Source organism: Ranitomeya variabilis, chromosome 4 (assembly GCF_051348905.1).
Source record: "Ranitomeya variabilis isolate aRanVar5 chromosome 4, aRanVar5.hap1, whole genome shotgun sequence".
NCBI classification, from domain to species: domain Eukaryota; kingdom Metazoa; phylum Chordata; class Amphibia; order Anura; family Dendrobatidae; genus Ranitomeya; species Ranitomeya variabilis.
Window position 1 is genome coordinate 274,636,757 of NC_135235.1, and position 22,951 is coordinate 274,659,707.

Genomic DNA, 22,951 nt, shown 5'->3' on the forward strand with positions numbered 1-22,951 from the left:
GAGCACCCAATCCTTTCTACAAGAGTCCTGTTAACTCATTATTATACATGTCTTCAATACCTATCGGCTCTCTTGAGTGTGCAGCAAGTATCCTGCATGTGTCCCGTTCATTAGCAAAAGATATAGCGCATCTAGTCATTAGACTAGGCCAGTTGTGGAGGGTTAGCGGCAGGCACTACACACGCCATACTCTTTAGACTAGGATATGTGTGGCTGGTTAATGGTATCACGCACCTATCCTACTCATTATAATAGGATCGGTGCGTGATACCTGCAACTAGTGAATAAGACAGTTGCGTCATTAGAACAAGACAAGTGCACAATTTTTTATAATAGGACAGGTGCATGATACCTGCCATTTTGGCATGTGATCCATCAGAAATCAGTAGGCGTAACGTCACCGGTCCAGCTCACCACCCAACATGGGAAGTTGATATGGAGAAAGGTAAAGTGCTTACTCTGTATTTTTTCTTCTTTTATTATCCACTCCTGGCCTTGACTAAATGATGGCCTCTCCAAAAACTTTGCGGCAGAATTTATTAATAACTGTATGCCTGAAAAATGGCTTGAAAAAGTTTATGGTGCATGCCACATTTGCCCACTAATTGGTAACTTTTTGCTACTTTACACTCCTCTTGCCAACTATTTGGAAAGTGTAAGGTAGACGATGCACCTAGAGCTATAATATATAATTAATTTATGCCTGAAATTGCTGTAAATTAGGTCATACATTTTACTTTGGCTGTTAAGGGAACAAAAGTCCAATTTGATTGGCGCCATGGTTGGCCATATGCACTGCTGCTTTATTCAGTCTCTAAAACTGAGCACTGTATTCTGTTCCTCTATCTTAGCCCAATAGACTTTGCATGGAGTAGAAGAGCATGCTGATTCATTTACACAGTTCCTCCATTCTAGTGATCCATAAAGACCCAGCGGTGGGGCTGACATCCACCAAACAACCATTTCAACTGGCCGACCATCTGATGTGTATGTGGGTCTCGCCACTTCTCCTTCAACAGATGATTTGAGGAGAAATAAGTATTGGCCAGTTGAGTTGAAATTTTATTTTTTGATGAGTTAGGCCACTAAGCATGGTGTCGGGCAGTGGCTTTCTTCACTATGTATATAATAACCATCATAGATTCTTCTATGTTCTATTCTCACTTTTTATACAAAACTCATTTGAAGCAGAATTGATTTAGCACATTGTATCTTCCTAAAGTCAATGTCATTCTGTTTTTTCACTTGATTATACTGTAAGTATAATAAAAAAAATTGCTTTTCTATTTTATCTACTTGTAACCAACAGCCTCAAACATTGCCTAGTCTGATCCTACAGTCAAGCTTCTTTATATCTATTTTCTACTTCTGATACATGTTCCTAACAGATGTAATGTATTATGATTGTAGGATCAAACTACTCGGGGTTCAATTGCAGTCTGTTGCCATGGAGACACATAATGGTAAGGTATTTTTAAAGTTGTTTTTACTGAGTTTTAATCGACAACTTACCTTCACATGCAAATGCTCATCCAGAAGAATGTTCCCAGGTTTTAAGTCCAAGTGGAGAAGTGGAGGACTCATAATATGGAGAAAGTTCATTCCCAGGGCTATCTCATGAATGAAACGGAACTTTAGCTGCCAGCTGAGGGTGTGTGTGGGAAGAAGTTTCTCAAGGGATCCATTCTCCATGTACTCCATCACAATTCCCAAAGGATTTGTACAAAGTCCATAAATTTGTACAATGTATCGGAATTTTATCTTCTCCATCTTGGATGCTTCTTCCATCAAGTTGTTATAGGTTGTGCTGCGTGAAAGAGGAAGCAAAACTGAATGAGAATTTTGTTTCACATAACTATACCTTAATTTATAACCCTTGATGTATTATATCAGAATTAATCAGACCTATTGAGCTGCCATATTGTAAAGACCATAATTATTAACATAGTAGGTAGGTCAAGGTAGAATGAGTTTTCTCCATCAATATGTGCAACTGCAAGAACTATTGGGACATATGGAGCCATACGCATTAGGTAAGAGTCAACCGAACCCAACGATATCGGTGGGATCAACTGACCTAATGTGTGTAGGGACCTCTCAAACTCTCTACCAATAGATAATGTTGGGGCAAGAATATTCAGGCATTTTGAATGTAATCACCCAACCCGTATGGTTCTCCTAGAGAAAAACGGGGGGGGGGGTGCTCTACCCGCACCATTGAAATCACATAAATATTTGGCTCAAAAGTTGGCTGAACCAGCAGATATCACATACGTGTGGCCAGATATAGTCGAGTATTTATAATCCCTTTGATTCTGTATAAATAATTTTCTAGATAAATATATTAAGACAAGACATCGAAGTGATTGACACATTAGGCACAGGCACAACAATAGGACAAAAAATCTGTGACATATAGGACATGTTACCATTTTTAAAAATGTTTTATGACTCCAGACAGCCCCACCGATCTCCTGATTAAAGCAAATATGGCTCCATATGTTTTGTAGTGGCTGTGAGTAGAAGTATTCCAACTTATTCTTAAATATTTTAATGTAACTGGACAGAAATAAGAGGTCATACTAGGTATACTCACTACAAAACGTAAGAGGTTGTGCCTGGTAAGCAAGGAAGGTGGTGGGGCACTCATTAGATTGTTAACCCCATTTCAACCAGCTGACTGATGAAGGTGAAGGGAGTCAGACCTCCACTGATCTTACATTGATTGCCAATTCGAAAGTTACATTATCTATAGCCATAAATCCCTTTTAAGACTATGTACCCTGGTTCCATGGAAAATAATCTGCTATTAATGATTTTGGAAAAGTGAGTCCCACACAGCATCGAGTAGGCTCTAGGGCTAGACTTGTAGCCCTGGGGCATGTTGGTCGAATCATACCATGAGATAAATGACACATTACATGGAGTTATTGGTGCCATATGATATTCATTCTACTGTAATAAGAGAATTAGATTGTCAATCTCATTAGGGACTGGGGTTTGTGACTTTGTGGATCACTGCGTGATTGCACCAGAAACGCAAAAGTAAACCTTAAACCAAATACATGATAAAATTCCCTACTTTAACCCCTTAAGCCCCGAGGGTGGTTTGCACGTTAATGACCGGGCCAATTTTTACAATTCTGACCACTGTCCCTTTATGAGGTTATAACTCTGGAACGCTTCAACGGATCTTGGCGATTCTGACACTGTTTTCTCGTGAGATATTGTACTTCATAATAGTGGTAAAATTTATTCGATATAACTTGTGTTTATTTGTGAAAAAAATGGAAATTTGGCAAAAATTTTGAAAATTTCACAATTTTCCAAATTTGAATTTTTATGCCCTTAAATCACAGAGATACGTCACACAAAATACTTAATAAGTAACATTTGCCACATGTCTACTTTACATCAGCACAATTTTGGAACAAAATTTTTTTTTGTTAGGGAGTTATAAGGGTTAAAAGTTGACCAGCAATTTCTCATTTTTACAACACCATTTTTTTTTAGGGACCACATCTCATTTGAAGTCATTTTGAGGGGTCTATATGATAGAAAATAACCAAGTGTTACACCATTCTAAAAACTGCACCCCTCAAGGTGCTCAAAACCACATTCAAGAAGTTTATTAACCCTTCAGTTGTTTCACAGGAATTTTTGGAATGTTTAAATAAAAATGAACATTTAACTTTTTTTCACACAAAATTTACTTCAGCTCCAATTTGTTTTATTTTACCAAGGGTAAAAGGAGAAAATGGACCCCCCATATGTGGGGGTAAACCACTTTTTCGGCACATGACAGAGCTCGGAAGCGAAGGAGCGCCTTTTGACTTTTCAATGCAAAATTGACTGGAATTGAGATGGGACGTCATGTTGCATTTGGAGAGCCCCTGATGTGCCTAAACATACCAAGTGCTTCACATAAGTTTATAATGCAGAGCCGTAAAAATAAAAATCATATTTTTTCACAAAAATTATCTTTTCGCCCCCAATTTTTTATTTTCCCAAGGGTAAGAGAAGAAATTGCACCCCAAAAATTGTTGTGCAATTTGTCCTGAGTACGCTGATACCCCATATGTGGGTGTAAACCATTGTTTGGGTTCATGGCAGAGCTCGGAAGGGAAGGAGCACCATTTGACTTTTCAATGCAAAATTGACTGGAATTGAGATGGGACGCCATGTTGCGTTTGGAGAGCCCCTGATGTGCCTAAACATTGAAACCCCCCACAAGTGACACCATTTTGGAAAGTAGACCCCTTAAGGAACTTATCTAGATGTGTGGTGAGCACTTTGACCCAACAAGTGCTTCACAGAAGTTTATAATGCAGAGCCGTAAAAATAAAAAATCATATTTTTTCACAAAAATTATCTTTTTGCCCCCAATTTTTTATTTTCCCAAGGGTAAGAGAAGAAATTGGACCCAAAAAATTGTTGTGCAATTTGTCCTGAGTACGCTGATACCCCATATGTGGGTGTAAACCATTGTTTGGGTGCATGGCAGAGCTCGGAAGGGAAGGAGCGCCATTTGACTTTTCAATGCAAAATTGACTGGAATTGAGATGGGACACCATGTCGCGTTTGGAGAGCCCCTGATGTGCCTAAACATTAAAACCCCCCACAAGTGACACCATTTTGGAAAGTAGACCCCTTAAGGAACTTATCTTGATGTGTTTTGAGAGCTTTGAACCCCCAAGTGTTTCACTACAGTTTATAACGCAGAGCCGTGAAACTAAAAATTCTTTTTTTTTTTCAGAAAAATGATTTCTTAGCCCCCAGTTTTATATTTTCACAAGGGTAACAGGATAAATTGGACCCCAAAAGTTGTTGTCCAATTTGTCCTGAGTACGCTGATACCCCATATGTGGGGGGAACCACTGTTTGGGCGCATGGCAGAGCTCGGAAGGGAAGGAGCGCCATTTGGAATACAGACTTAGATGGATTGGTCTGCAGGCGTCACGTTACATTTGCAGAGCCCCTGATGTACCCAAACAGTACAACCCCCCACAAGTTACCCCATATTGGAAACTAGACCTCCCGTGGAACTTATCTAGATGTGTTTTGAGAGCTTTGAACCCCCAAGTGTTTCACTACAGTTTATAACGCAGAGCCGTGAAACTAAAAATTCTTTTTTTTTTTCAGAAAAATGATTTTTTAGCCCCCAGTTTTATATTTTCACAAGGGTAACAGGATAAATTGGACCCCAAAAGTTGTTGTCCAATTTGTTCTGAGTACGCTGATACCCCATATGTGGGGGGGAACCACTGTTTGGGCGCATGGCAGAGCTCGGAAGGGAAGGAGCGCCATTTGGAATGCAGACTTAGATAGATTGGTCTGCAGGCGTCATGTTGCATTTGCAGAGCCCCCGATGTACCCAAACAGTATAAACCCCCCATAAGTGACCCCATATTAGAAACTAGACCTCCAAAGGAACTTATCTAGATGTGTTGTGAGAACTTTGAACCCCCAAGTGTTTCACTACAGTTTACAACGCAGTGCCGTGAAAATAAAAAATCCTTTTTTTCCCACAAAAATGATTTTTAGCCCCCCAAATTTTTATTTTCCCAGAGATAACAAGAGAACTTGGACCGTAAAAGTTGTTGTCCAATTTGTCCCGAGTATGCTGATGCCCCAAATGTTGGTGTAAACCCCTGTTTGAGCGCACGGGAGAGCTCGGAAGGGAAGGAGCACTGTTTTACTTTTTCAACGCAGAATTGTCTGGAATTGAGATCGGACGCCATGTCACGTTTGGAGAGCCCCTGATGTGCCTAAACAGTGGAAACTCCCCAATTCTACCTGAAACTAATCCAAACACACCCCTAACCCTAATCCCAACTGTAACCCTAACCACACCCCTAACCCTGACACACCCCTAATTTTAATCCCAACCCTAATCCCAACCGTAAATGTAATCCAAACCCTAACCCTAACTTTATCCCCAACCCTAACTTTAGCCCCAACCCTATCCCTAACTTTAGCCCAACCCTAACTTTAGCTCCAACCCTAGCCCCAACCCTAACCCCAACCCTAGCCCTAACCCTAACCCTAGCCCTAACCCTAGCCCTAACGCTAGCCCTAACCCTAGCCCTAACCCTAGCCCTAACCCTAGCCCTAACCCTAGCCCTAGCCCTAACCCTAGCCCTAACCCTAACCCTAGCCCTAACCCTAACCCTAACCCTAGCTCTAATGGGAAAATGGAAATAAATACATTTTTTTAATTTTATTATTTTTCCCTAACGAAGGGGGTGATGAAGGGGGGTTTGATTTACTTTTATAGCGTTTTTTATATTGGATTTTTATGATTGGCAGCTGTCACACACTAAAAGACGCTTTTTATAGCAAAAAAGTTTTTGCGTCTCCACATTTTGAGACCTATAATTTTTCCGTATTTTGGTCCACAGAGTCATGTGAGGTCTTGTTTTTTGTGGGACGAGTTGACGTTTTTATTGGTAACATTTTCGGACATGTGACAGTTTTTGATCACTTTTTATTCTGATTTTTGTGAGGCAGAATGACCACAAACCAGCTATTCATGAATTTCTTTTGGGGGAGACGTTTATACCGTTCCACATTTGGTAAAATTGATAAAGCAGTTTTATTCATCGGGTCAGTACAATTACAGCGATATCTCATTTATATCACTTTTTTATGTTTTGGCGCTTTTATACGATAAAAGCTATTTTATAGAAAAAATAATTATTTTGCCATCGATTTATTCTGAGGACTATAACTTTTTTATTTTTTTGGTTATGATGCTATTTGGTGGCTCGTTTTTTGCGGGACAAGATGACGTTTTCAGACGTACCATGGTTATTTATATCTGTCTTTTTGATCGCGTGTTATTTCACTTTTTGTTCGGTGGTATGATAATAAAGTGTTGTTTATTGGCTCGTTTTGTTTTTTTTTATTACGGTGTTCACTGAAGGGGTTAACTAGTGGGACAGTTTTATAGGTTGGGTCGTTACGGACGCGGCGATACTAAATATGTGTACTTTTATTGTTTTTGGGGTTTTTTTTTTAGATAAAGAAATGTATTTATGGGAATAATATTTTTTTTTTCTTCTTTATTTAGGATTTTTTTTTTTTTTTTTTTACACATGTGGAAATTTTTTTTAAAACTTTTTTACTTTGTCCCAGGGGGGGACATCACAGATCGCCCATCTGATAGTTTGCATAGCACTCTATCAGATCGGCGCTCTCACTCACATCACTGGAGGCTGCAGCTTTCATCTGCAGCCTGCTCCGGACCCGGAAGTACTCCCTGCAGGACCCGGATGCAGCCCCGCGGCCATTTTGGATCCAGGGCCTGCAGGGAGGAGACGCTCGGTACAAGGTGAGTACATTCCCTTGTACCGATCGTCTCAGGGAAGCCCGCAGGGAGCCCCCTCCCTGCGCGATGTTTCCCTGTACCTCCGGTACACCGCAATCATGTTTGATCGCGGTGTGCCGGGGGTTAATGTGCCAGGGGCGGTCCGTGACCGCTCCTGGCACATAGTGCCGGATGTCAGCTGCGATAGGCAGCTGACACCCGGCCGCGATCGGCCGCGCTCCCCCCGTGAGCGCGGCCGATCGGCTATGACGTACTATCCCGTCACTGGGAATTAAGTCCCAGGTCACCTTGACGGGATAGTACGTCATATGGGATTAAGGGGTTAACCAACAAAATAAAGAAGAAATTTCCCACCATGCTTCTCTTCCCTTGTAGAATATTCAGGGCTGCAATGTACTGACCTGTAATGTAAGATTATTTTTTCCACTATTTGGTGAGTGCCACAGTTATTTCTTCTTCGTTGTCAGAGAATGCAGAGCACCACAGATACTGGTCATGCTCCTATTAGCCCCAGTAGCCCCATCAACAATACAATTAAAGAGCAGTGCCATAAATGTTTCTTTAGTCTGAGAATTGTTTTCAATTTCTGGTGCTATAAATCCTAACTTTACCAAGAAAATATTTTCAAAAGCTTATACCAGATATTACTATACTAATAATAATTATTATTATTATTATTATTATTATTATTATTGTTGTTATTAATAGTGTAACAATAACATAATAATACACATTTATTATTGTTGCTACTATTGTTATTATTACATTATTAATAACGACAATAATAATGCAAAATTAATGTTGTATAATTATAATTATTATTGTTTTTAATAATGTAATAACATAAATGTGACACCCCAGGAATCCGGTTGTCACAGTGGTATTGCCTTCTTCATGGAGAGGGTGATGCCATGCCTGGAAGCGAGAAGGATCCACTTAACAGGTGACACTAGCATGCAACACTTTTCTGACTCCAGGCCAGAAGGGGGAGCTCTAGACCCGGTTTCAGGGTAGATTCCCTATAAGTTCTGGCTTGGAGGAGGAGATAGGGAGATTGTAGGAGACAGTGAAGGGAGAGGAAGCATGTGAGGAGAGAGAAACTGGAGTGGAGCTGTGAGAGAGCTCCCTCCAGGTTTAAGTGCAAGAAACCGGACGCTGGGAGTCCAAAGTTGTGCGGAAACTGTATGCCCCATAGCAGAAACCGGTGAACAGGAGATTCCAAGTCTCCTGGCCACATTTATACCCGAAGGCACAGCAGCACATTAGAGCCCGGAGTCACCACAAGAAGGGACACCTGTAAAAAGGCTCGAGTTGCCTGCCATGCAAACCTAAAAGGACAGATTGAGAGAGGACCTTGTGTGAAGCCTCAGGCAGCAAGGGACTGAGAATACAGCACAGAAAGGAAGGCTTCCACCTGGCTAATGGGATTCTGAATCGCTTCCAGGCTGCCCAGATTTTAAAGACCACCTGTAACCAGTACCTGAACTTCACCAGTAAAAGGTAAAGAGACTGCAACCCTGTGTCCTCCAATTCTTTCCTGCATCTCCACATCTACTATCCCTTACCAACTACAGCGGGAGCCAGGGGGACCAAGCTCTACCTGTTGAGAGCTGTACCATCTCTGCTGCAATACCATCAGCCCCAGTGGACCACTTTAAGCACTGTCGGCCACCCCTGGCGAAGTACCACAGGTGGCGTCACGAACTTTAGACTCTATTTCCCCCTTTAATTGGATGCCCAGGGCCACGGACCGGGTCACTGCAGCCGTGACCACCACTTTAAGTATTGCTGGACCCGGTACCGAGTACCCCATGGTCCTAGCAGGCGCTCCAAACTCATAATACAAAATTTAGTATGATTATTATTAGTATATTATTAATAACAATAAGAATAATACACAATTATTAGTAGTATTATTAATATTATTATATATTTGTATTTTATTTTGTATAACCTATTGCATTCTTTTTGTAATATTGGTAATTCCCTATTGCAAAATAGGGGATTTTAGCACCATGGGTTGATTAAAATCCTGCACATTTTCCCACTGAAACAATGGAGTGCTGCCTCTTTCTTGGAATTCTATGAGTTTGGATAATCATTGGACAGATTATATTGTATTAAAATAAATATCTATAATATAATACTAATAATAATATAGTCTAATAGTAATCATTTTGTAAAAATATAATATAATTTTATATACAGATATATAATATTGTTAGATTCTATTATTTTTTTTCTAATTCCAGATCACATTGTGTTACAAATGCGTCATACCATTTTCTTTTCAAGCACTCTGGGTTACATGATGTATTAAAAATGTATTCATATCTCCACCAACCATATCCAATCGCAATTTAATTAGGTACTTAAAAAGTAATCCTACCGTCCTCTAGAATAACAGGAGAGCGAAATTTATTGTATTTTAGATTAGGTCAGATTTTAAAGAAATGCTAGTATTCTCTAATGTATACGGAGAGCGAAAGGAATATTTTTCAACATATTGTTATAGCAATTAAAATAGATGTATTTTATTTATTATATTTATTTCAGTTTGCATTTATTTTTTCAATTTACTTATTTCTTAACATGTTTATTTCAAGCTTAATATTTGTTTGCTTGTTTTGCTATTAAAGAGGAGATTGACTGAGTGCGGTTTTGAGAAGAGGCAATAAAATTGCTAAGGTGAATCCTAAGGGAAAAAAAAACAATGATTCATTGGAGTTTTACAATTCATTGTTTAAATGGGCTCAGTTACGGAGCATGTGTAGAGCTCTAAATCACTATAATGAATCCATAAACTCAATCCAAGCTTCACAGCCAGACTTGGCGCACATCATTCTGGACTTTGCTGCAAATACTTCATGTTTTTTTTTAGTAGAAAAGTCGGTGGCTGGTGGAGCGAGTTGGCCTGGGAGTTTTAATCAATCTAACAATGGACCAGGAAAGAATTAAAACCCAAATGTAAAACCAGGAGTCATTGGGGCAGTACCCATCAGAGGCATACAGGCAAACTAGGCATTGAACATTCGGAGGTCAAACAAAAATTGGCATCAATGGGTTGATCCAAAAAAATTGTCAAAGAACAACTTAATCATCAGACTAGCAAAAAGTCCAATAAACCACACTAGGTAGTAGATGGAGAATACGACTGGCAGTGGTACAGAACTGGCATTGGGCACACAAAATCCGTTCTTCGATCTGCCATGACTGCTTACAGCCACCTGGCATCGTTTTTGCCATGAACAGTTTATCGATGACTCACAGAGATGAGAGATACTGGATGTAAAAACTCAATCCTTCATATTTCATTTTCCTTTACATGGTCACCTTGTCTTTTTTCCCTTCTAGCATGGTAATGAATTGTTGAAGGGAATCTACATGATCACTTTCAGTCATTCGGTGCGCCAGATTATTATTATTTATTGTTATAGCGCAATTTATTCCATGGCGCTTTACATGTGAGGAGGGGTATACATAATAAAAACAAGTACAATAATCTTAAAGAATACAAGTCATAACTGGTACAGGAGGAAAGAGGACCCTGCCCGCGAAGGCTCACAATCTACAAGGGATGGGTGAGAATACAGTAGGCAAGGATAGAGCTGGTCATGCAGCGATTTGGTCGATTGGTGGTTACTGCAGGTTGTAGGCTTGTCGGAAGAGGTGGGTCTTCAGGCTCTTTTTGAAGGTTTCGATGGTAGGCGAGAGTCTGATGTGTTGTGGTAGAGGGTTCCAGAGTAGGGGTGATACGCGAGAGAAATCTTGTATACGATTGTGGGAAGAGGAGATAAGAGGGGAGTAGAGAAGGAGATCTTGTGAGGATCGGAGGTTGCGTGTAGGTAAGTACCGGGAGACGAGGTCACAGATGTATGGAGGAGACAGGTTGTGGATGGCTTTGTATGTCATGGTTAGGGTTTTGGACTGAAGTCTCTGGGCAATGGGGAGCCAGTGAAGGGATTGACAGAGGGGAGAGGCCGGGGAATAGCGGGGGGACAGGTGGATAAGTCGGGCAGCAGAGTTTAGAATAGATTGGAGGGGTGCGAGAGTGTTAGAGGGGAGGCCACAGGGCAGGAGGTTGCAGTAGTCAAGGCGAGAGATGATGAGGGCATGGACTAGGGTTTTTGCAGATTCTTGGTTGAGGAATGTACGGATTCGTGAAATATTTTTGAGTTGAAGTCAGCAGGAAGTGGAAAGGGCTTGGATATGTGGTTTGAAGGAGAGATCAACGTCAAGGATTACCCCGAGGCAGCAAGCATTTACTGTAATGGATAGGTTCGTTGGGGGGGTCGCGTGAGATGGGGGAAAGATGATGAATTCTGTTTTGTCCATGTTAAGTTTCAGAAATCTAGCGGAGAAGAAGGATGAAATAGTGGACAGACATTGAGGGATTCTGGTTAGTAGGGAGGTGATATCTGGTCCAGAGATGTAGATCTGTGTGTCATCAGCATAGAGGTGATACTGAAAGCCATGAGATTCTATGAGCTGTCCCAGGCCAAAGGTGTAAATGGAGAAGAGCAGGGGCCCTAGGACTGAACCTTGTGGGACTCTGTTGTGAATTCCGCTCTTGGGCTCCCTCCGGTGGTTGTAAGTAGCACTTTTGTGAGTTCTGCTCTTGGGCTCCCTCCGGTGGTTTTGAGTGGTATGGCTGCTTCTTGGATTTAGCATCAGCAGCTGCTTCCACTGATCGTCTTTCTGGCTCGGCTATTTTAGTCTGGCCTTATCCCTCAATCAATGCCAGTTGTCAATTGTTCCTGCTTGGAGTCACGGCTCTTTTGGATTTCCCTGACACTCTGACCTGTTCAGCAAAGATAAGTCCTTGCTTGTCCTTTTGCAGTCCTCTTGTTGTGAACTTTATTATTCAGCACATTCTATGTTTTGCTCATTTGTCCAGCTTATCAGTATGGATCTATTCAGCTAATCTGGAAGCTCTGGGCAGCAGATTTTGCCCTCCACACCTTTAGTCAGGTGTGGAGATTTTTGCATTTTTCTGCGGTGGACTTTTTCTAGTTTTTATTACGGACCGCACAGTGTTCTGTCCTGTACTATCTATCTAGCTAGAAGTGGCCTCCTTTGCTAAATCTTGTTTCATTCTATGTATGTCATTTCCTTCTCCACTCACAGTCATTATTTGTGGGGGGCTGTCTATCCTTTGGGGATTCTCTCTGAGGCAAGATAGCTTTCCTGTTTCTACCTTTAGGGGTAGCTAGTTCTCCGGCTGTGACGAGGTGTCCAGGGAGTGACAGGAACATCCCACGGCTACTGCTAGTGTTGTGTTAAGATCAGGAACTGCGGTCCATATAGTTACCACCTGCTCAGAGCTAGTCGCATGTCGTTCCTAAATCACCAGTCCATAACAGTACAACTGGCCAAAAATGAGTTGAATGCATCTCAAAAGAAGGAAAAGAAAAAGAGTTCTGAGACATTTTTTTTTCTTTAGTCTGTTTTGTCTTTTTCCTTCCTCTTAATCTCTGGGTGGTTCAGGATTTGGGCGCGGGCATGGATGTTCAGGGTTTGTTTTCTCGTGTGGATCAGCTTGCTGCAAGAGTACAGAGTATCCAAGATTATGTTGTTCAGACTCTGGTTTTAGAGCCTAGAATTCCTACTCCAGATTTGTTTTATGGGGATAGATCCAAGTTTTTGAACTTTAAAAATAACTGCAAATTGTTTTTTGCTCTGAAACCCCGTTCCTCTGGTGATCCCATTCAGCAAGTTAAAATAGTTCTTTCTTTGCTGCGTGGTGACCCTCAGGACTGGGCATTCTCCCTTGAGTCAGGGGATCCGGCATTGCTTAATTGTAGATGCATTATTATTGGATTATTGTATGACGAACCTAACTCTGTGGATCATGCGGAAAAAACCTTGTTGGCCCTGTGTCAGGGTCAGGAAGCGGCAGAATTATACTGCCAGAAATTTAGAAAATGGTCTGTGCTCACTAAATGGAATGAGGACACTCTGGCAGCAATTTTCAGAAAGGGTCTTTCTGAAGCCCTTAAAGATGTTATGGTGGGGTTTCCCACGCCGGTTGGTTTGAGCGAATCTATGTCTCTAGCCATTCAGATTGATCAGCGCCTGCACGAGCGCAAAGTGGTGCACCATATGGCAGCATCCTCTGAACAGAGTCCTGAGCCTATGCAGTGTGATAAGATTTTGACTAGAGCAGAACAGAGGGGATACAGACGTCAGAATGGGCTGTGTTTTTACTGTGGTGATTCTGCTCATGCTATTTCTGTTTGCCCTAAGCGTATTAAGAGGGTAGCTAGATCTGTTACCATCAGTACTGTACAGCCTAAATTTCTCCTGTCTGTGACCCTGATTTGCTCATTGTCATCCTTTTTTGTCATGGCATTTGTGGATTCAGGTGCTGCCCTGAACTTAATGGACTTAGAATTCGCCAGGCGCTGTGGTTTTTCTTTGCAGCCTTTGCAGAGCCCTATTCATTTGAGGGGTATTGATGCTACACCGTTGGCCAAGAATAAACCTCAGTATTGGACTCAGCTGACTATGTGCATGGCTGCAGCACATCAGGAAGATTGCCGTTTTCTGGTGTTGCAAAATTTACATGATGTTGTTGTATTGGGTTTTCCATGGTTACAAGTACACAATCCAGTGCTGGATTGGAAATCTATGTCTGTGACTAGTTGGGGTTGTCAAGGGGTACATAGTGACGTTCCTTTGATGTCAATTTCCTCTTCCCCCTCTTCTGATGTTCCTGAATTTTTGTCAGATTTCCAGGATGTATTCGATGAGCCCAAGTCCAGTTCCCTTCCTCCACATAGGGACTGTGATTGTGCTATTGAATTGATTCCTGGCTGCAAGTTCCCTAAGGGCCGACTTTTCAATCTATCTGTGCCAGAGCATGCTGCCATGCGGAGCTATGTGAAGGAGTCTTTGGAGAAGGGGCATATTCGGCCGTCTTCGTCACCATTGGGAGCGGGATTCTTTTTTGTTGCCAAGAAGGATGGCTCCTTGAGACCCTGTATTGATTATCGCCTTCTTAATAAGATCACGGTCAAATTCCAATACCCTTTACCTTTGCTTTCAGATTTGTTTGCTCGGATTAAGGGGGCTAGTTGGTTTACCAAGATTGACCTTCGAGGGGCATATAATCTTGTTCGTATTAAACAGGGTGACAAATGGAAAACTGCATTTAATACGCCCGAAGGCCATTTTGAATACCTTGTGATGCCTTACGGGCTTTCTAATGCTCCTTCTGTATTTCAGTCCTTCATGCATGATATTTTCCGCAATTATCTTGATAAATTCTTGATTGTGTATTTGGATGATATTTTGATTTTTTCTGATGATTGGGAGTCTCATGTGAAGCAGGTCAGGATGGTATTCCAGATCCTTCGTGATAATGCCCTATTTGTGAAGGGGTCTAAGTGCCTATTTGGAGTTCAGAAGGTCTCTTTTTTGGGGTTTATTTTTTCTCCTTCGTCTATAGAAATGGATCCTATTAAGGTCCAAGCCATTCATGACTGGATTCAGCCCACATCTGTGAAGAGCCTTCAGAAATTTCTGGGCTTTGCTAATTTTTATCGCCGTTTCATTGCCAACTTCTCCAGTGTGGTTAAACCCCTGACCGATTTGACGAAGAAAGGCGCTGATGTGACGAATTGGTCCTCTGCAGCTGTTGAGGCCTTCCAGGAGCTTAAACGCTGATTTACTTCTGCCCCTGTGTTGCGTCAGCCGGATGTTTCTCTTCCTTTTCAGGTTGAGGTTGACGCTTCTGAGATTGGGGCAGGGGCCGTTTTGTCACAGAGGAATTCTGATGGTTCCTTGGTGAAACCATGTGCCTTCTTTTCCCGAAAGTTTTCGCCTGCGGAACGCAATTATGATGTCGGTAATCGGGAGTTGCTGGCTATGAAGTGGGCATTCGAGGAGTGGCGACATTGGCTTGAGGGAGCCAGGCATTGCGTTGTGGTCTTGACCGATCATAAGAATCTGATTTACCTCGAGTCGGCCAAGCGGCTGAACCCTAGACAGGCTCGATGGTCCCTGTTTTTCTCCCGTTTCGATTTTGTGGTCTCATATCTTCCAGGATCTAAGAATGTTAAGGCGGATGCCCTCTCTAGGAGTTTTTTGCCTGATTCTCCTGGAGTTCTTGAGCCGGTTGGCATTCTTAGGGAAGGGGTGGTTCTTTCTGCCATCTCCCCTGATTTACGGCGGGTGCTTCAGGAATTTCAGTCTGATAAACCTGACCGCTGTCCTATGGGGAAGCTGTTTGTTCCTGATAGATGGACAAGTAAGGTAATTTCTGAGGTCCATTGTTCGGTGTTGGCCGGTCATCCTGGGATTTTTGGTACCAGAGATTTGGTTGCTAGGTCCTTTTGGTGGCCTTCCTTGTCGCGGGATGTGCGTTCTTTTGTGCAGTCCTGTGGGACTTGTGCCCGGGCTAAGCCTTGCTGTTCCCGCGCTAGTGGGTTGCTTTTGCCTTTGCCTGTCCCTGAGAGGCCCTGCACGCATATTTCCATGGATTTTATTTCGGATCTTCCTGTGTCCCAGAGGATGTCTGTTATCTGGGTGGTTTGTGACCGGTTCTCTAAAATGGTCCATTTGGTACCTTTGCCTAAATTGCCTTCCTCCTCTGATTTGGTTCCATTGTTCTTTCAGCATGTGGTTCGTTTGCATGGCATTCCGGAAAATATTGTGTCTGACAGAGGTTCCCAGTTTGTTTCCAGGTTTTGGCGGGCCTTTTGTGCTAGGATGGGCATTAATTTGTCTTTTTCTTCAGCGTTCCATCCTCAGACAAATGGCCAAACTGAGCGAACTAATCAAGCCTTGGAAACCTATTTGAGATGCTTTGTGTCTGCTGATCAGGATGATTGGGTGGCTTTCTTGCCGTTGGCCGAGTTTGCCCTTAATAATCGGGCCAGTTCGGCTACTTTGGTTTCGCCTTTTTTTTGTAATTTTGGTTTCCATCCTTGTTTTTCTTCAGGGCAGGTTGAGCCTTCTGATTGTCCTGGTGTAGATTCTGTGATGGACAGGTTACAGCAGATTTGGACTCATGTGGTAGACAATTTGACGTTGTCTCAGGAAAAGGCTCAGCGTTTTGCTAACCGCTGTCTGTGTGTTGGTCCTCGGCTTCGGGTGGGGGATTTAGTTTGGTTATCTTCTCGTCATGTTCCTATGAAGGTTTCTTCCCCTAAGTTCAAGCCTCCGTTTATTGGTCCTTATAAGATTTCTGAGATTATCAATCCAGTGTCTTTTCGTTTGGCCCTTCCAGCCTCTTTTGCCATCCACAATGTTTTCCATAGATCTTTGTTGCGGAGATATGTTGTACCCGTTGTTCCCTCTGTTGATCCTCCTGCCCCGGTGTTGGTTGAGGGGGAGTCGGAATATGTGGTTGAGAAAATATTGGATTCTCGTTTTTCGAGGCGGAGGCTTCAGTATCTTGTCAAGTGGAAGGGTTATGGCCAGGAGGATAATTCTTGGGTGGTTGCCTCCGATGTTCATGCCGCCGATTTGGTTCATGCTTTTCACTTGGCTCATCCTGATTGGCCTGGGGGCTCTGGTGAGGGTTCGGTGACCCCTCCTCAAGGGGGGGGTACTGTTTTGAATTCCGCTCTTGGGCTCCCTCCGGTGGTTGTAAGTAGCACTTTTGTGAGTTCTGCTCTTGGGCTCCCTCCGGTGGTTTTGAGTGGTATGGCTGCTTCTTGGATTTAGCATCAGCAGCTGCTTCCACTGATTGTCTTTCTGGCTCGGCTATTTTAGTCTGGCCTTATCCCTCAATCAATGCCAGTTGTTAATTGTTCCTGCTTGGAGTCACGGCTCTTTTGGATTTCCCTGACACTCTGACCTGTTCAGCAAAGATAAGTCCTTGCTTGTCCTTTTGCAGTCCTCTTGTTGTGGACTTTATTATTCAGCACATTCTATGTTTTGCTCGTTTGTCCAGCTTATCAGTATGGTTCTATTCAGCTAAGCTGGAAGCTCTGGGCAGCAGATTTTGCCCTCCACACCTTAAGTCAGGTGTGGAGATTTTTGCATTTTTCTGCGGTGGACTTTTTCTAGTTTTTATTACGGACCGCACAGCGTTCTGTCCTGTACTATCTATCTAGCTAGAAGTGGCCTCTTTTGCTAAATCTTGTTTCATTCTATGTATGTCATTTCCTTCTCCACTCACAGTCATTATTTGTGGGGGGCTGTCTATCCTTTGGGGATTCTCTCTGAGGCAAGATAGCTTTCCTGTTTCTACCTTTAGGGGTAGCTAGTTCTCCGGCTGTGACGAGGTGTCCAGGAAGTGACAGGAACATCCCACGGCTACTGCTAGTGTTGTGTTAAGATCAGGAACTGCGGTCTGTATAGTTGCCACCTGCTCAGAGCTAGTCGCATGTCGTTCCTAAATCACCAGTCCATAACAGACTCTGACAGATAGGGGGCGAGGTGAGGAGGTGGTGTGTGAGTGGGAGACGCTGAATGTCCGGTCTGTTAGGTATGATGAGATCCAGGAGAGGGCCAAGTCTGTGATGCCAAGGGATGAGAGGGTCTGTAATAATAAGGAATGGTCCACTGTGTCAAAGGCAGCCGACAGGTCGAGGAGGAGGAGGACAGAGTAGTGTTGCTTGCTCTTGGCGGTTAAGAGGTCATTGGTGACCTTAGTTAGGGCAGTTTCAGTGGAGTGGTGTGACCGGAAGCCAGATTGTAAGCGGTCAAAGAGGGAGCAAGAAGAGAGATGGGAGGACAGTTCAAGGTAGACGTGTTGTTCCAGTAGTTTGGAGGCATAGGGGAGAAGTGATATAGGGCAATAGCTAGATACAGAGGATTGGTCAAGAGAGGGCTTTTTGAGGATAGGTGTGATGGAGGCATGTTTAAAGCTTGAGGGGAAAACACCAGTTGTTAGTGATAGATTGAAGAGATGGGTTAGGGTTGGGATGAAGACTGTGGTGAGGTTTGGGATGAAGCGATGGGAGCGGGTCAAGTGCACAGGTGGTGAGATGCGATCTTGAGAGTAGAGTGGAGAGTTGATCTTCTGTAATGGTGGATTAGTTGGTTTTGGAGGTGGAGGGCTGGGAAGTAGGGAGGAAGGGCTTTGGGGGTTGTTGACCAAAACTGCCCCTGATGCTATCAATCTTCTGCTTGAAAAATGAGACAAAGTCTTCAGCTGAGATAAGTGGGGAGGGAGGAGTTGCTGGGGGACGGAGGAGAGAATTGAAGGTGTTGAATAACTGTTTAGGATTGTGAGACAGGGAGGATATGATAGATGAGAAGTAGGTTTGTTTAGCTGTGGCGAGTGTGGTCTTGAAAGTAGTGAGGGACTGTTTGAATGCGATGAAGTGCTCGTTGGAGTGGGATCTTTTCCATCTGCGCTCAGCAGCTCTGGAAGCTCGCCTCAGTTCTTTGGTCAGGCTGGTGTGCCAGGGCTGTCTGTTGATTTTGTGAGCTTTGGTTTGTGTAAGTGGGGCAGTAGATTCCAAAGCTACAGCTATTGTGGTGTTATATAGAGCGGCAGCGTCATCAGCATTGTGTAAGGAACTTATATATCTGTGAGAGGGAGGAGGGATTCAGAGAATGAATGTACCGTATATACTCGAGTATAAGCCGAGATTTTCAGCACAAATTTTTGGGCTGAAAGTGCCCCTCTCGGCTTATACTCGAGTCACGGTCAGCGGGTGAGGGGGAGAGAGGTCTGTCATATACTCACCTCCCTGTCCCATGGTCTTCGGGTGCCGCAGCTCTTCCCCTGTTCAGCGGTCACGTGGGACCGCTCATTAAAGTTATGAATATGGACTCCACTCCCATAGGGGTGGAGCCGCATATTCATTTCTCTAATGAGTGGTAACGGTGACCGCTAACAGAGGAAGAGGCTGCGGCACCCGGAGACCATCTGACCGGGATAAGGAGCCAAGGACGCCGGGAGCAGGTGAGTATTACATATTTACCTGTCCACGTTCCACACGCCGGGCGCCGCTCCATCTTCCCGTCCTCTTGCTCTGACTGTTCAGGTCAGAGGGCGCGATGACGTACTAGTGTGCATGCCACCCTCTGCCTGAACAGTCAGTGCGGAGCGACGCCGAGACGGGACGCTGAGGAGCTGCGGGCAGCAAGAGAGGGGAGTATGTCATTTTTTTTTTTATTGCAGCAGCAGCATTATATATTGCACAGCTTTATATGGAGCATCTATGGGGCAATAATGAATGGAGCAGAGCATTCTATATGGCACTGCTTTATATGGAGCATCTATGGGGCCATAATGAACGGTGCAGAGCATTCTATATGGCACAGCTTTATATGGAGCATCTATGGGGCCATAATGAACGGTGCAGAGCATTCTATATGGCACAGTTTTGTATGGAGCATCTATGGGGCCATAATGAACGGTGCAGAGCATTCTATATGGCACAGTTTTGTATGGATCATCTATGGGGCAATAATCAACGGTATGGAGCATTATATATGGCACAGCTTTATATGGAGCATCTTATGGGGCAATAATGAAATGTATGGAGCATTATATGTGGCACAGTTTTATATGGAGCATCTTATGGGGCTATAATGAAATGTATGGAGCATTCTATATGGCACAGTTTTATATGGAGCATCTATGGGGCCATAATGAAATGTATGGAGCATTATATGTGGCACAGCTTTATATGGAGCATCTTATGGGGCAATAATGAACGGTATGGAGCATCTATTTTTACTTTTGAAATGCACCGGTAGTTGCTGCATTTCCTACCCTAGGCTTATACTCGAGTCAATAAGTTTTCCCAGTTTTTTGTGGCAAAATTAGGGGGGTTGGCTTATACTCGGGTCGGCTTATACTCGAGTATATACGGTAGGTCAAGATGTTTAAGATTTCTGCGAGGGTGTGAAAGTTTGTGGGGTGGGGATGGTCCTAGATCCGGATCAAACACTGTTGCAGGCTGCAAACTAGAGCACAAAGTGCACAACTTTTCTGGCTCAGGCAGAAAATAACTGGCCAGAGACGGCCTTAATTTTAGAATGGAACATAACATAGAAACCTTGTCGTTGAAACTTGGAGATTAGGCTGAAAAATTGCTGCTGGAATCCAAGTCAAATTGTTTCAAATTGGAAGTGCTCAAATCCCTGGAGTAGAAATGGTCCAATGCAGGGAGAATGGGAGGGATAGTACTCACCGGTAAAACAAAAACAATAGTGCACTAACAGACGAGGAAGTGCAGGAAGCACAAAGACTAAAGCCGTTTCACTATAGTCTGCACTTCTTCTGGCCCAATCCAGATCAACGTGGTCACTAGACCAAAGTCTTTTGACATTTTTTTTGATCGACTTTACTAGCCAGTGATATAATAGAGGGGGTGACAGCCGCATTATTATGAGGAAGGTAAGTTACATTACTTTGACTTCACTCCTCAAGACGATCTTAGTATGAATACATAAAATGACTCTCGAATATTAGTGCTTGATCCCCGCCGGTGACAAGATGACTCTTATGATGTTCATTTCGTATGGTTTAAGCCCCCCGAGTCTCCATGGAAGTTGAGACATAATTAAAAACATGAACGTTTTAAACTAATCAGAAGATTTAATCTCCCACTCATCAACATAATCTATTCTCAACGTGATCAAGAGATTTTTATGCAAATTAGATTTTTCTAACACAATAACAACTTAATCCGTCCATAGGGACTTTAATATAAGTTGTTCCTTTTGTAGAAAAGCATCTTTGTGCTATCATGAAAATATCTTGTATGTTTGAAAACTTTCTAGATGAGAGGACGTGATCTCACGCCTTACATGTCTTTATTAAGAAATATTTGCATTCCGCAGAAAAGATTGATTTTTGAGAAAGTTTTCTTAAATCTCTAAATTGTGTTGTTCCTCTCTTATTCCTCCTGAATAAATTGACAGATGGTTATTAAATAGTTGGAGGGGGTGTCACTACAAAATCTGAAAATGTCCAATCAGTGCTGTGGGTGTGATTCAGCTGCGCTATGTCAGCGGAGCAGCTCTTCTTCTTCCTCTTTTGGGCTGCTCTGTTGATGGGGTGTGACTGCTGATGTCATACTGATTGTCAGCCGATATCCTGCAGTTAGGCAGCAGGGAGACAGGTGTCAATCAGAATGATGTCAACAGTCACTCCTCATCAATAACGCAGAGCGGATGAAAAGCCGCCGCTCTGTGTGCATGACGTCGGTGGAAGCCTCTGTAACCACTGTTTCGTCAGAAGTCTGCACCAGGCACAATCGGCAGTTCTTAAGCCTGGGTAACCCCTTTAATGTAGGGAATAACTTTTGCTAAAATGAGTAAAGTACAGATAAACCATGGATGCCCTGATCGCAAATAAACATTCAGGACTAACTGCAACTAAATTCCACTTGTTTTTGAGAAACTTGGCAGAGCTGGCCAAGACTGGAGTAAAGATGTCCACATTTTTTAGCATTTTTAGACAACCACGAGTTGTGCACAAATTTAGCTATTTTTTCAAACTGTTTTACTCTAGAATTCTGGCAAAAACTGATGAATCAGAGCCTATTTACTCCTAAAACAAAACAGGCAAATGGACATGTGACTAGAGACTAAGCTAAAAGACAAAAAGGCCATGAACAGATAATGCAAAGTTATGTATTTTACATACGTGGACTAGAAATGTAACGTTATTCCAAGTTAGAAGTTTACTTTAGAAAAGAAATCCAATTTTATGTATCAAAGTCTCTTTTTAAACAACTGAGTTAAACTATGGGGCTACATGATTTCTGTGTCCCAATATGTAGCGAACTAGCACTAAAAAGCTGTCTATAGGGGGAATGCTAAAATATCCTAATTCAATAAAAGTATCTATACACAAAATCCATAAGATAGGGAAACTAGCTTGCCATGAGTAGATATTAGAGAGAATCAAATATAGTATATTAAACTGGAATTGAATTAAACCCAGTATTACAAAAATCTGGATTGGCCAAAATATGGATTTTTATGCAATTCGCCTCTGCAAGGATTTAGCAAAATGTAGGCCTAAAGGACCATCAAAATGTAAATATATATATACAGTATCTATCTATGTATCTATGTATCTGTCTATCTATCTATCTATCTGTGTGTATATATATATATATATATATATATATATATATATATATATAAATACTGTATATATATAAACACAAATTCTTATACTCCTCTCGCTGCTCACCCCTCCACTCCTCACCATCACCTTTTGTATATTTTTATCGCTCTGAATCCCTGGGCCTCTTCATGGTAAACAGGGACTTCTGGCTCTGAAGAGGCCCAGGATGGTTCTACACATGCGCATGAGGTCACAGTGCACAGAACGTCAAGAAGCCATAGACTTACAGAGCCATTATTTAGCATCAGCACTATTGAGACTTGGACAGTTAGGCGTAGGCATGTACAAGTTCATGTTGTCATGATGTGCATAGTGACCTCGAGCATGCATGGGCAGAACTGTCCAAAACCACTTTATGGCCAGAAGGCCTGTCTCATAAAGGGCTGGGGATTCAGTTAGAGCGGTAGCGATAAGAAGACCGGACAAGTGACGGGAGTAGCAAGGGGGTCTGAGAGATGAGCATTGAGGGGAGATAAAGGATCTATTCATGTTTTACATCTTACAGTTATTATGCTCTAGGGTCTGTAGAGACCCCAGAGTGTAATAACATACATTCAATTGGCAGACAA

At 42.6% G+C, this 22,951-nt stretch overlaps 1 protein-coding gene across 2 annotated transcripts in view; it reads right to left on the reverse strand.

The window, feature by feature from the left end:
• ANKK1 (ankyrin repeat and kinase domain containing 1) overlaps nucleotides 1–22,951 on the reverse strand; it is an 82,213-nt gene that overhangs the window by 23,488 nt on the left and 35,774 nt on the right. For both annotated transcript variants that reach the window (XM_077249977.1, XM_077249978.1), the window contains exon 2: nucleotides 1,513–1,807. In XM_077249977.1, the coding sequence (XP_077106092.1) occupies nucleotides 1,513–1,807 (295 nt within the window). The remainder of the gene's footprint in view (nucleotides 1–1,512; nucleotides 1,808–22,951) is intronic.